This window comes from Lutra lutra, chromosome 5, assembly GCF_902655055.1.
Source record: "Lutra lutra chromosome 5, mLutLut1.2, whole genome shotgun sequence".
NCBI classification, from domain to species: Eukaryota; Metazoa; Chordata; class Mammalia; order Carnivora; family Mustelidae; genus Lutra; species Lutra lutra.
This window is the reverse complement of record NC_062282.1, coordinates 72,264,097-72,279,407: the sequence shown is the minus strand read 5'-3', so window position 1 is coordinate 72,279,407 and position 15,311 is coordinate 72,264,097. Positions and strand designations below refer to the sequence as shown.

Below are 15,311 nucleotides of genomic sequence, written 5' to 3'. Positions count from 1 at the left end.
TTCCTTTCCACTGATTGGAGACTGTCATGAGATTTTAAGAAGAAAGGTAATAGAACTATTAGTAATGAGAAATTAAGCATTTTTCTAGTGGTTTTCCCTAAGCTTTGTATTAATTTTTGTTCTCTTGTAAAAAGGCAAGGAATATTTTATGGGTCATTACTCAGATTCTTTATTTTAATGTTGATTTTATGACCTTAAGGGAAATTTAAATCTGTAATTTTACTTTGAAAAATGAATTTCAGAAACTATCAGTTTACGGAATTTATTTGTGTGTTTTTTTTTTTTTTAAATTTATCTGAACTTTAATCAAGGAAGATTTAGAACCTGGAGTTTATTTTTAGTTCATACGTGGTCATTTCTATTTTATAGCTAAGTTTCTTACCCCAGATTGTTACTTCTCCAGAGAACAGTCGTCTTTCATACCAAGGCGTTTATGAACTAGTGCTTGGATTTTGTGTTCTGGTTTTCACAATTACGAAGTTGTATGAATCTCTTCGTGGAATATGAGGGACAATGAAAGAGAATTGCTGATACTTTCATTTTATCTTCCTTCTTTTTAGGAGTTTTATCTCTAGTGGACTGTTGGGTATGAGTATGATCATTTGTTTTAATATGAATGAGTGGGTGTGGATGCAGTTAGAAAAATAGAGATAACAACTGAGTTATAAGAGTTTGTAGAAGGTGGCTTATTTAATTAGAAAAGAAGGTTACATGTTTTACTTATGGAAAAGTAAGAGCTTTTGAAATGTACACTTCCTCCTTTCTCAGTTTTTACCCTGGCTGTGAAGCACACCAGGGTAAGACTTACTGGTTCTTTTCTTTTCTTTTCTTTTTTTTAATTAAATCTTTGTCTACCACCATGATTATTTCTAGAATGATTCGTAGCTATTTAATACTCTGGTGTGCCATAGTCCACTGTTAGAAAATTACTAACTCTTTCTGCCTTTTCCCTCTAGCATGTTAAAAGATGACTTAAAACTAAGCAGCAGTGAAGACAGCGATGGGGAGCAGGTGTGTCTACTGCTTTATGAATTTCCAGTTTCATACAGTATTGGTTTGCATTGTATTTTTTTTTAAGATTTTATCCATTTATTTGACAGAGAGATCACAAGTAGGCAGAGCCACAGGCAAAAGAGAGAGGGGAAAGCAGGCTCCCCACCAAGCAGAGAGCCCGATGCTCGGCTCTATCCCAGGACCCTGAGATCATGACCTGAGTTGAAGACAGAGGCTTAACCTCATGAGCCACCCAGGCACCCCCTGCATTGTATTTTATAAATATTAGAATCCAATGATACATACATGATTCATTTATTTAAAATAAGTTCCTTACTGCTTTCTGACAATAGAATGTTGTTATGTTCTGCTCTGTCTTTAAACCTTTTTTTATTTTTATTTTATTTTTTTTTATTTATTTATTTTTTTTTTTTTTAAGATTTTATTTATTTATTTGTCATAGAGAGAGAAGCGAGAGTGAGCACAGGCAGAGGCAGAGGGAGAAGCAGGCTCCCTGCCAAGCAAGGAGCCCGATGTGGGACTCGATCCCAGGACGCTGGGATCATGACCTGAGCCGAAGGCAGCTGCTTAACCAACTGAGCCACCCAGGCGTCCCCCTTTTTTTATTTTTAAATTGGCTTTTCCTTACTACTTAATCATGGATCAGAATATTCTCATGACACGTGAGATTGTTGGCAAGAAGAACTTTTAACACAGCTTTTCATCTTAGCTTGGCAGTTAGTTATTCTTTAGGTAACAACAGTGTGTCCTAAGTGTTATAGGTAAACATTGAGGCTACATTAGAGCTACTAGTGTTCTATTAAGAATTCAGATATTGGGTGCCTGGGTGGCTCAGTGGGTTAAGCCTCTGCCTTCGATTGAGGTCATGATCTCAGAGTCCTGGGATCGAGTCTGCATCAGGCTCTCTGCTCAGCAGGGAGCCTGCTTCCCTTGCTTTCTCTCTGCCTGCTTATGATCTCTGTCAAATAAAATAAAATCTTAAAAAAAATTAATAAAAAGAATTCAAATATTTTCACATTAAGCAGATAGAGTGCTATTTATTCATTTGCATTCCCTCTCATGTTTTACTTTTAGGATTGTGATAAGACAATGCCAAGAAGTACACCAGGAAGGTATGCATCCTTTTATTTCTTGTTTTACTTGGAGGGGTGGGTATCACCTGATAGCATTATAGTAATATTATAATCGACCTTATAAAGTAAATATTATTGTAGTAGCGATTGTACAACCTTGTAAATTAACTAAAAATCATTGAATTGTACACTTAACATGGGTGAATTCTGTGGTATATAAATTATACCTCAGTAGAAATCTTTTTAAAAGGTAAGAGCTAATGGCTGAGCAGCATATTAGTAACTTTTTAAGAAAGTATTTCATTTATAAATGACATTCTGGATTCATAGACCTGTAACAGCATAACAAACAGTAAACATTTTAAATAAAGTTGGTTGTCAGATTTGGGTGTTTTCCTGCTGTCACTGTAAAAAAAAAAAACAAAAAAACAAAAAAAAAAAAACTTCTGGTCATTTATGTTTTATCTCTTTTTAGTAACTCTGAACCTTCACACCATAATAGTGAAGGCGCTGATAACTCCAGAGATGATTCTAGCAGCCACAGTGGATCTGAAAGCAGCTCTGGATCTGACTCAGAGAGTGAAAGTAGCTCCAGTGACAGTGAGGCAAATGAGCCATCCCAGAGTGCGTCTCCTGAGGTGAGAGGGAGGCAGGGTGTCTTCTGTAGGCCTCCCATGGCCCCTGGTGATGGCCACTTAAGACCTATTCCAAATACAAAAGGTGAAGGGAAAGAAGATTAAGAAATTGAACTGGGTATCTTAGAGGAAGCTTAGACACTTAGTTTCATTGTTATTTGAACAAACATTCAGTCTAGATTAGGAATTACTTGAGGTCATATTTCGGGTCCCTAAAATATTGGATTGGTTTACTTTGGGCTTTCTTTTTATATCTCAGCATGGAAATTCATGTTATGTAGTTATTGTGAATAAAAGGAGTCTTATATTTTATAATTTTACTATAGGTTGATAAAATAAGGTTAAAAATCTCTATCAGTACCTACATCATTTGTTTACTTTTTGGAATTAAGTATATCCTGTGGTCATTTGTAATTTTACCTTTGAAGTTAGGTTCCTAATAGGAATCTTTAATGTATGTCTGTGTGTTTGTTTATTTATTTGTTTATTTATTAAGATTTATTTATTTATTTGACAGACAGAGATCACAAGTAGGCAGAGGCAGGCAGAGAGTGAGGGGGGAAGCAGGCTCCCCACTGAGCAGAGAGCCCGACACGGGGCTCGATCCCAGGACCCTGAGATCATGACCCGAGCCGAAGGCACCTAGACACCACCTGTTTGTTTATTTTTAAAGATTTTATTTATTTGTTTGGCAGAGAGAGACACAGCAAGAGAGGGAACACAAGCAGGGGGAGTGGGAGGGAGAGAAGCAGGCTTCCCGCCAAGCAGGGAGCCGGATGCAGGGCCTGATCCCAGGACCCTGGGATCATGACCTGAGCCAAACGTAGATGCTTAATGACTGAGCCACCCAGGTGCCCCATCTTTAATGTTTAAGGACTCTATGTAATATCAGGCTTACCTTCTCATTCAAGTGATGAGAGCTCTGACAGTCAATATTCAGCCCTTTGCTTTAGTTCAGTCAGAACTGTGAATAGCAAATACCTTTGTGGTCTTAGATGTGCTTTTTCCTCTTCCTTGAGATCGTTGAGGAGGGGAAAAGCTTCATTATTGACAAAAGCATATTTATTTCTCTGTTTTTCAGCCTGAACCACCACCAACAAACAAATGGCAACTTGATAATTGGTTGAATAAGGTGAATCCACATAAAGTGTCACCAGCTTCTTCTGTGGATAGTAACATCCCATCATCTCAAGGCTATAAAAAGGAAGGCCGAGAACAGGGCACTGGGAATAGCTACCCTGATCCGAGTGGACCTAAAGAGACGAGTTCTGCTACTCCTGGACGAGACTCCAAAACTGTACAAAAGGGATCAGAAAGTGGGCGAGGGAGGCAGAAGTCCCCTGCACAGAGTGACAGCACAACACAGAGGAGAACTGTAGGCAAAAAACAACCCAAAAAGGCTGAGAAGGCAGCTGCTGAAGAGCCCCGGGGAGGCCTGAAGATAGAAAGTGAAACCCCTGTAGACATGGCTACCAGCATGCCCTCCAGCAGACATAAAGCAGCCACCAAAGGCTCAAGGAAACCCAATATTAAAAAGGAATCCAAATCTTCCCCTCGACCTTCTGCAGAGAAAAAGAAATACAAGTCAACGAGTAAATCTTCCCAGAAATCAAGGGAAATCATAGAAACAGATACCTCATCCTCAGATTCAGATGAAAGTGAGAGCCTTCCTCCTTCTTCACAAACTCCTAAGTACCCTGAGAGTAACAGGACTCCTGTGAAACCCTCCTCAGTGGAGGAAGAAGATAGTTTTTTTCGGCAACGAATGTTCTCTCCTATGGAAGAGAAGGAACTTCTTTCACCCCTTAGTGAGCCTGATGACAGGTATCCACTTATTGTGAAGATTGACCTGAATCTCTTGACCAGAATACCAGGAAAGCCTTATAAAGAAACAGAGCCACCCAAGGGGGAAAAGAAAAATGTGCCAGAAAAGCACACAAGAGAGGCTCAGAAACAAGCCTCAGAAAAAGTTTCCAACAAAGGCAAGAGGAAACATAAGGTTTGTAAAGAGTTTTTGTTGTTTTGTTTTTAAACATCAGAATCTGAAATGCAGTGGAAATCTCAGTAAGCCAGAAAATACCTGGTTGAGTCCTAGCTAGGAGAGAAAATAGAGGTTGAGCCCGAGACCCTGGGAAGGCTGCAGACCGAACCGTCTCTTGAGAACCAGTGAGCCTCTGCGTGTCTCCTTTAGTTTCTCATCCAGTAAGAAATGAGCCAGTGCTTCTGTTTAGCGCATGTGCTGGCCGGGGTAGAGGTGAGAGTAAAGCAGGGCTGCACACCGGCCTTCACCACGTTCTTACCCTTTTGTTTATTTATTTATTTATTTATTTATTTATTTATTTGACAGAGAGAGAGAGATCACAAGTAGACAGAGAAGCAGGCAGAGAGAGAGAGGGAAGCAGGCTCCCTGCTGAGCAGAGAACCCGATGCGGGACTCGATCCCAGGACCCTGAGATCATGACCTGAGCCGAAGGCAGCGGCTTAACCCACTGAGCCACCCAGGCGCCCACCCTTTTGGTTTTAAATGTCTTTAGTTGGGATATACATTTGCCAAGTTGTGACAACCTTTAACATTCCCTTCTCTTCTGTGCCCAGACCAAGTAACACCTTTTAAACTACTAATTCCAGCTTCCAGATTGATTCACCAATTTGGACACCTCCTTAGGAACTTACCAGTTCTCTGTACATATCTGTGCTCCAGCTTATTTCCCTTTGCGAACACCCATGTCTACAGGTTCACGACTAAATACATTTGCTCGCACACGGCCAGCTCCTGTCCTACATTTACCTGGGGTAATTTGGATTTAGAGGTGAAGCTTGGTATATGTTGAAGGTCAGCCTTTTTAGACCTAGGAGCTGTGAAAACCCACAGATGTCTATGATTGGAAGATAAGAGATGTGTAATGAAAAGAGCTGAACGACTTTCATGTATAGACAGGGATTCTTTGGGAAAAAGAGTTTGATCTTTCAGCTCTAGTGAGAAATTTTTAGAGGAAAGTAATTTTAATGATTTATATTGAAGAATAGTGTGATTTCTCCTGATACGTATGTGTGAATATGATCATATAATACCAAAGAGGTGAGCAGGTGGACAGATAGGTACCAGAATAGTTGTACCAGGTAGACTCAGAGCAAAACCCCAATCCCAGCTGACCTGAGAGTCTCACATGAGAGGATAGAAATAATAAAGCATTTTCTTAAAATGAAGTGAGCTGGAGGTCTTTCCTCTTTTTCTTAAGACCACAGTATATTGTGCAGATGATGAAGTATATTTAAACAAACTAGAATAATACCCTTTTTTCTTAGACTCTTCAAAAATTGAAGATATTTAAAAATTTGGATTTATAGAAAACAAGCTTACTACTTTGGGTGATATACCTAATGAGTTTCCATTATTGTAGTATAGGGAAGCTTTTTCGGCTGGTGAGTTTAGGCTGCTGGCCCCTCTAGAGCTACAACCTCAAGTTGCTGGACATTGTTGCAGGATTTAATTCATAGACTTACATGAAGTAAGAGTTTATAAACGATGGACTATGCTCTTTAGAAAACTAAGGAGCTTAGTGGAATTAAGAATTGGTCCTCTGGTGCTTGAAAAGTATTACATATTCTTTATAAGATTTTATAAAATATAAATAAGGTCTTTAAAAAAGATTTTATAAAATATAGAAATACAATATAGAATGCCCTTTTAATTCTTTTGTTTAAAATTCTATAGTATATAACTTAAAATGGAAAATCCCCTTCTAAAAGAATTGCTCATACTCTTTCCCTTCCCCACATCTCATTGGCATGTTTTATTCCTCCCATCCTTTTTATGTCAACACCTGTAAGTTGGATTTTGATTTTATAAAATCAGGATCAAGTCTGGAAACTTGGTAATGATTTTTGAGATTTATGGGCTTTGGTAAAATTGTCAGGGACAGTTCTTGAAGATAAAGCAGATGGTACTGAGAGAGGAATCTCAGCCAACGGTAATAAAGGATGTAGATTCTTTTGTATCATGTTTTTATGTGTCCACTTTCAATCATTGGTGTAGAGAACAGATTCTTTTGTTATGGCAGAATGTTTTGGATTCTTGAGGTCTGATATTTAAAGCAATAGGAAAACTTAGACTCAGTCAGGAAGGTAGCTTTGGCAGTTATACATGGTCTCACAGCTTTTGTTTCAGCAAAAAGAATTTTTCACAATCATTAGGCTTGGCTATAATAAAAAATAATGGACAGTAACAAGTATTGGCGAAGATGTGGAGGAGTTAGAATTTTCATACAGTGCTGTGGGAATATAAAATGATAGGTAGCCGCTTTGGAACAGTTTTGGCAGTCTTTAAAAAGTTAAATACAGGGACGCCTGGGTGGCTCAGTTGGTTGAGCAGCTGCCTTTGGCTTGGGTCATGATCCCAGCGTCCTGGGATCGAGTCCCACATCGGGCTCCTTGCTCGGCAGGGAGCCTGCTTCTCTCTCTGTCTCTGCCAGCCACTCTGTCTGCCTGTGCTCGCTTGCTCTCTCTCTGACAAATAAATAAATAAAATCTTTAAAAAAAAAAAAAAAAAAAGTTAAACACAATGTTAATTTATGACCCAGCAATTCCACTCCATTCCACTTAGGTACATACCCGAGAGAAGTGAAAATACGTCTACACAAAGACTTACACTTGTATGTTCACAGCAGTATTACTTATATTAGCCAAAAGTGGAGACAGCCCATATGGTGATTAACTGATAAATGGATAAAAAAGTGTGATACATGATAAAATGGAATATATACAGGTATAACCACAAATGAAATCCTGATACATGCTACAGCATCAGTGAACATGAAAAATATTCTACTAAGTGAAAGGAACCAGACACAAAAGGCCGCAAATGTGATTCCATTTATATGAACTGTCTAGAATAGGCAGTACCATAAAGACAAATATATAGGTTAGTGATTACTAGAGTCTGGGGTCGAGGGAATGGGGGGAATGCCTGCTGAAGGGCACAGGTTGTCTATTAGATGATGAGAATGTTCTAGAATTGTTTGCAGTAATGTTTGTACACCTCTGTGAATATACTAAAAGTCATTGAATTGTGAACTTTTATTTTTTTTTAATCTTTTTTTTTTTTCTTAAAGATTTTATTTATTTATTTGTCAGAGAGAGGGAGAGAAAGCAAGCACAGGCAGACAGAATGGCAGGCAGAGGCAAAGGGAGAAGCAGGCTCCCTGTTGAGCAAGGAGCCCGATGTGGGACTCGATCCCAGGACGCTGGGATCATGACCTGAGCCGAAGGCAGCTGCTTAACCAACTGAGCCACCCAGGCGTCCCGAATTGTGAACTTTTAAAGGGTGGATTTTATGGTATATGAATTATATCTTAATTATAATTTTACACACACACACACACACACACACATACACACACCCAAATCATTAGGATGAAAAGATGTCACTTAAAAGACTGTAGGAAATGTTTCAGTGTTTGGGCTCTGTTTATCTAAAATAGACTTCTTCCCAGCCTTGAAATTGAGTTTACTGAGCCTTATTTAAATGAATTCTTTTATTTCATATTTATCTTCTTTCTGGAACTTATTAGGGATAAATTATTTGAAGGTGACTCCTGCTGGAAACTCAAATTAGATGAATAAAAATCAAATACAGTAGTTGCTTTTCTCTGTTTTTCATTTAGAATGAAGATGATACCCGAGCCAATGACAGCAAGAAACCCAAAACAGAGGACAAGAATTTGGCAGGTCACAAGCCATCCAGCAACAGAGAGTACGTCCCCAAAACATGTCACGTGTGTTAATATGTGTATGTCATTTGCCGTTGGGTACTTTGTAATGTGCTCTATATGTCATGTCCATGTAGATGTTGTACATATACCAACCAGTAGTAGAGGAGGGAGCTGTTAGCTAATTGCTGTTAGCTAATTGCAATGGAAAGTTTTTTTAAGATTCAGTCTCTTCTTCCTTTCTTCTTTCTGTAGTGGAGTAAGGTTGAGTACAGGATAAGAATTAAAGTTTTACCACTTTCTGGCTAGATGATAAGCTTATCTGGATCTGTCAAGAGACCAGTTTCTAACTTAGGAACTTCGTATCTTCATCATTCATCTTCTCATTTATGTAACCAGTATTTATTGAATACTTGTGTGGCAGGCCAACATTAAGGTACTGGGTATACATACAGCCAGGGGGTGGAAAACAGGTAAGATGCCTGTCCTCATGAAATGTACACTCTTACTTTGTTTTGTAGAAATCATATGTCCTAATACTTAAATAGGGAGAAATAAATTTGTCTTGAAAGCAGGCAGAGAGAAATAGAAAAAAATCCATCACCCCCATATGATGGTGTTAGAGAAATGAAGGCTTTTGTTTGATTTGGCAGGTCATCTAAACAAAGTTCTGCAAAAGAAAAGGATTTGTTGCCCTCTCCCACGGGGCCTATTCCCTCAAAAGATCCAAAAACAGAGCATGGCTCTCGGAAGAGGACTATTAGTCAGTCATCTTCTTTAAAGTCAAGTAATAATAGCAACAAGGAGAATAGTGGCAGCAGCAAAAACAGTTCCTCCACATCAAAGCAGAAGAAGACTGAAGGGAAGACTTCCAGTAGCTCTAAGGAGGTCAAGGTAAGGCATTGGGAGTGTGAGCCTTTTGAAAAGCAATCTCATTGCCTTAGGAATTCTCTGAGGTGGCATTGTGCTTTGATGATCTTGTAAATCTCTCATTAAATTTATAGGCCTGTGGGGCACCTGGGTGGCTCAGTGGGTTAAAGCCTCTGCCTTCGGCTCAGGTCATGATCCCAGAGTCCTGGGATCAAGCCCCTCGTCTGGCTTTCTGCTCCGCAGGGAGCCTGCTTCCTCCCCTCTCTCTCTGCCTGCCTCTCTACCTACTTGTGACCTCTCTCTCTCTCTGTGTCAAATAAATAAAATCTTAAAAAAAAAAAAAAATTATAGGCCTGTGCATTTTTACTCTCAAAATGTCATAATCTTGATACTAACGTATGCAGTTGACCTGAGTCTGTGAAAGCAGTACTTCACCTGGCCACGTGCATATTAAGACAGAAACCCATAATTGGAAAAGTTGATTTTGGAAGAAAGTAGTCGGTTATGATCTAATTATAAAGGGCTCCACTTCTTATGGTTGAGTTGTCTGTGATTTGAAGTTGGCTTTGGATTTTTTAGAATTAGATTTTATAAGCAAGTGTATTACATAAAGTGATAAAGCAGCCAATCTGGCTTTGATTCATGGAGAGAAAATTCTTCAGCTGAGCTAGTACTGGAACTATTCCTGGAGCATGATCTTAATATAGGGGACTGTTCTTCATGTTTTATGGGGGAGAAGTGGATCATAGACGTTCTTTCAAGGCTGTACTTTATTAGACTTTCACCCTCACTTTATCTACCAGTTTATTTACATTATTTTCTGAACTGATCAGGAGCAAACTCTGACAAAATTAAGAAAACACCTAGATTTTTAAGGATATAATTTACTGGATTGTTATTTGTGACTTGAGTAAGCAAAGGTTTAAGAGTTGAAAAAATTCACCATTAAAGATAGTTACTCATGCTTATTAAATGTGGCAGTTTAATGAAGTCTTTAAAACTGAGGTGATTTTAACTGTGAACAACTGCTCAAATTGAGATATACAGATGGCTTTTTCTCCACATGGACACCCTTACGTAGTAGTTTAGAGGGTTAGTCCTAGTGTCCTTAAGGACCCTGAGTGTCCTCTTGGCCTCCTTCACCGTCCCAGTTCTGTGTCTACCTGCTAACTGGCTCTTTCTCCATTTTCCATATTTCACCTATGGGATTTGAGGCCTGAATGCTTATTTCTTAAAATTTCATACCATTCTCTCTCTGTCTTTTTTTTTTTTTTTTTTTAAGATTTTTATTTATTTGACAGAGCACAAGTAGGCAGAGAGGCAGGCAGAGAGAGAGAGGAGGAAGAGGCAGGCTCCCTGCCGAGCAGAGAGCCCGATGTGCGGCTCGATCCCAGGACCCTGGGATCATGACCTGAGCCGAAGGCAGAGGCTTTAACCATTGAGCCACCCAAGCGCCCCTCTCTTTGTCTTTTTTAAAGATTGATTTATTTGTGGGCATCTGGGTGACTCAGATGGTTAAGCACCTGCCTCAGCTCAGGTCATAATCCCAGGGTTCTGGGATTAAGCCCCTTATCAGGCTCCCTGCTCAGCGGGGGGCCTGCTTCTCCCTCTGCCTCTCCTCTGCCTGCCAGTCCCCAGACTTGCATGCTCTCTCTCTCTATCAAATAAATAAAATCTTTTAAAAATATATATTTATTTGAGACAGAGGGAGTGTGTGCCCGAGTTGGGCCAGGGGAGAATTTTAGGCAAACTCCCTGTTGAGCACAGAGCCCAATGTGGGGCTGAATCCAACGACCCCAGGATCATGACCTGAGCTAAAATCAAGAGTCAGAGGCCTAACTGAGCCACCCATGTGTAACCCCCTTCTCTCTTTAAATACATTCTTTAAGTGAGCTCACCTGTTTGTTTGGGTTTTTGCTCTCATAGGTAAAACTGTGTCTCCTCTTTATTGGTTTGTCAGGTCCTTGAAAGCAGGGATTTGTATCTTGTTTTGTGTTTTCTCCATTGCTGCTTAGCTTACTGGGTAATCAGGAAATATTTGTTGGATCAAATGTAGTTATTTGGTACTCTGTTGTTACTGAGAGAATATAAAATATAATCCCTGACCACTTTGATTTCAAGATCTTAGGGCTTTTAACAATTACTAAAATCATTAATGTTAGTCTTGGCAATTTCCAGTTTAGGCAATTATAAATGGGTTTATTAAAGAGAATCTGTAATTTAGTTGGAAGATATGCTTTTTCTTATTTTAGCTAAAGGAAAATTACATATAATGGAAAACCAAAATTACATATAATTTTTATTTTGTTTTTTTCTGCATATTTGCTCATATTATCAGATATCTGAAATATGGTTCCATAAAGTTGTTTGTTACAGTCTCTTACTATGCTTTTGGTATCTCTAATATCTCCACTTAGGTTCCCCTTTTGTTCTTAATATTAGTTCTCTGTGCCATTTCCCTTTTTCCTTGATCAGTCTCATCAGAGGCTTATTAGTTTTACTTGTCTTTTCAGAAAATAGCCTCTGTTTTACATGTTGATTCTTTGAAGTTTATTTTTGTTTTCTATTTCATTAACTTACAATCTTTATGATTTCCTTTCTTTTTTTTTTAAGATTTTATTTTTATTTATTTGACAGAGATCACAAGTAGGCAGAGAGGCAGGCAGAGAGGCGGGGGGGGGGGGGGGGGAGGGGAAGCAGGCTCCTTGTTGAGCAGAGAGCCCGATGTGGGGCTCCATCCCAGAACCCTGGGATCATAACCTGAGCCAAAGGCAGAGGCTTTAACCCACTGAGCCACCCAGGCGCCCCTATGATTTCCTTTCTTACTCTTTCTTTTTGCTTTGCTATTCTATTTACTGACTTTTAAAAATGGATACTTAGCTCATTAATCTTTAAATTAGTTTTAAGCCTTTTTTTCTTTCTCTAATATAAGCAGTTAGGCTAAATTATTTCCTCTATATACTACTAACATGCCTCCTACAAGAATAACTCCGTTTAAAATCTTTTCTAATTTCCAGGGTGATTTTATCTTTGACCCATGGGTTATTAAAAGCATGTTAGTAAAAACAAAAACAAAAACAAAAACAACATATTAGTCAATTTCCAAAAATACTGAGATTTGCTAGTAGTCTTCTGATTCATGTTGCTACCTTAATTGCATTGGGGCTTGAAAGTAATCTTCATAGTAACAGTCTTGAAATTTGTTAATAAGATTTGCTTTATGAGAGTATGGTATATGGTAGATTTTTGTAATGTTTTGTTAGCAAAGAATGTGTATTCTGCATATATTGCAGACACAGAATCTATGTAATTCAGTTAGATTAATCATCTTTCAAACCTTCTTTATGCTGCTGTTTTTGATGACTTTGTCCTTTTGTTCATTTTTCCACAAACATACAAGATTTGTCTTTTTTTTCCCCTCTTTCTTCTGCCAGTTCTTTTTAACTGAGATACATTTGATACATAACACATTAGTTTCAGGTGCACACTATGATCCAATATATGATATATTGTGAAATGCCCACTACGGTAATTTTAGTTAACCTCCTTAACCACACAGTGATTTTACAAATCCCATGCATATAATTTTTATATAAGAAAAGTGTGTTAATTTAGAGATTTTCCCAATATTTAAATTTTGTTTCCTGAAGTAAACTCAACTTACTCAAGGAATTTTGTTATTTATTGTACATATATCATTGGATTTGATCAGGTAATATTTGTTTTGGATTGTTGCATCTGTGTTAATGAATAAAACAAGTCTGATGTTTTAAAAAAAAGAAAAAAGAAAAGTGTGTTAAAATACGTAGACAATTTCTGAATGTAATTTTAGTAATTTCAGTTTTCCTTCAGCATAATTAGGCAATTGTAGAAGTACTTAGAAAACATAGGGGGAAAACTGGCCTAGTAATGTTACATTCCATCATAATATGCTGGAAGCCATTTCAGAAACATGGGAACTTGACTGTAGAGAGCATAGTATTTTCTCAAATCCCAAGGCTTTTATTTTCATTCCTTGATTGGGTAGAACTGAAAAGCTGTTATCATTTAAGAAAAGAAATGGTTTATGGTTCCTTTTCAGTAGATTTTTGAGCACAAGCAGTGAAATTATATATTAATTGGGTTTTTTAATGTTGAAACATGCATTCATAGGATACATTCTGCTTACTTGTGTTTTGTTGTGGAAAATGTATGTAGGGAAACAGTTGAAAAGACAGGCTCTCAGTCCCCACATAAAGGGCTATGTTGATAGGAGGTGTAATAAAGTTTAAGAAAGTGTCTAACCTTTTAAAATGTGACAGATCTGGATTTAAAGTCCAAATTCCAGGAATGCCACTTAAAAGCTGTTCGAATTTGGGTGAGTTACCCTCCTTGACATTGCTTTTTATTTTGTCCGCAAAGCAGTATACCTTCCAATAAGGTTGTGGAAGGATTAATGACTTTGCTAAGTACCTAGTTAACTTAGTGCCTGGTAAGTAGTAAGCACATAGTAAGCGTTAGATCTTATTATTGCTGTTTTCATTGACCAGTAATTATCGGTAAATTTTGTCTTAAGCAGTACTCCTGTTCTCAGAGTAGGTTGTATCTTCCTTAGGTTTTACCTAGTGTCTAGTTCATTTTCTGGTACATAGTAGACCTCTGCTATTAGAATGAATATTTTTGGTTATATAAAATGGACCTGTTCTGTAAAAAGGGTTTTTATATTCTGAAATTTAAAAATTTTGGAACAAGGAAATTAATTACTAAAGGCAGTGGAATTTTGTTCCCTTTCTACTAGTGGCTCAAAAAATATTTTCAGTTTCGTTTTAATCACCTCAGAATTTTCAACATGCATACTTTTCCAACATTATGTACTTTCAACATTATATATTTTTTTGGTCAGGAAAAGGCTCCAAATAGCTCCTCTAACTGTCCTTCATCTACACCAACTCCTGATGCTTCTAAGCCTCGGAGAACAAAGCTTGCCTTTGATGACAGGTGAGAGAAATGTTTTTTTTATGCATTGGAGAAATCATTCCAGTCAGCATATAAGAAACTGGTATAAATTCCTGTCAGTGACCAGAAGAATTCATACTTGTGGTGTGCTCCATAGAACATTCAGATTTTAATTTGAAAGGCACTCTACTAGTCCAGGTACAATTCCTTTTAACTGAGCTCTATGACTCCTAGGGGATGCGAGTAAGGTGCCTTCAAGTAGAACCTGACTGCTGCTGGTACCCTGTTTAACATGGCGGCTTTCTTAAATAAGTAGAGGAGTGTTGGGGTTTTTCGTCCATTTTGTTAAAAGGTTATTTCTCTTACCCACACATTGCTTCTATTCCAAATCTTTCAAACAACTTGGGAAAATTAGCATTTAATACTAAGGAGCTTGATCTCTATTTTCCTAAGTAGAAAATTTGTCATGAGTTGGCCAACACAAATTATGCTCTTAACCCAATAAAAACATTTGTCAGAAAACCTGGAACTGAATGTTTAGTAATGGGTCATTTTTTTTACTTGAAGACATGAAAACTGAGGGATGCTAGAGAGGAAAATGGACAAGTAATATCTTATGAAAACATTTACTGTTTTATTTACTATAAAAATTTACATTGCAGAAATTATTCAGCAGACCATTATTTACAAGAAGCAAAAAAGCTGAAGCACAATGCCGATGCATTGGTATGTAAACATTCTGACATTTATTTATTTAATCAAATTGACTTAAATTTTCATTTATTGTTTGTTCTCATAGTACCTCAGTGTATCTCTCATTACCCTTATTCTCCTTTCTTCAGTCTGATAGGTTTGAGAAAGCTGTATACTATCTTGATGCTGTGGTATCTTTCATTGAATGTGGGAATGCATTAGAGAAAAATGCTCAGGAATCCAAATCCCCATTCCCTATGTATTCAGAGACAGTGGAGCTCATCAAGTAAGTGGGAAAACTTGGCTGCTATATCATTGGCACTATTACTTCTTTGGCTCATCTAGGAAGGGGCTGATACAGCTGTATACAGTAAAGCTGTGAA

The 15,311-nt window shown here is 37.9% G+C and overlaps 1 protein-coding gene across 2 annotated transcripts in view; it reads left to right on the top strand.

Annotated features, from left to right (window-relative positions):
- The window catches only part of AFF4 (ALF transcription elongation factor 4), a 96,221-nt gene that overhangs the window by 67,209 nt on the left and 13,701 nt on the right, over positions 1-15,311 (top strand). For both annotated transcript variants that reach the window (XM_047728954.1, XM_047728953.1), the window contains 9 exons: positions 957-1,011; positions 2,089-2,126; positions 2,563-2,725; positions 3,804-4,721; positions 8,386-8,474; positions 9,084-9,324; positions 14,183-14,277; positions 14,898-14,961; positions 15,078-15,214. In XM_047728954.1, the coding sequence (XP_047584910.1) occupies positions 957-1,011; positions 2,089-2,126; positions 2,563-2,725; positions 3,804-4,721; positions 8,386-8,474; positions 9,084-9,324; positions 14,183-14,277; positions 14,898-14,961; positions 15,078-15,214 (1,800 nt within the window). The remainder of the gene's footprint in view (positions 1-956; positions 1,012-2,088; positions 2,127-2,562; positions 2,726-3,803; positions 4,722-8,385; positions 8,475-9,083; positions 9,325-14,182; positions 14,278-14,897; positions 14,962-15,077; positions 15,215-15,311) is intronic.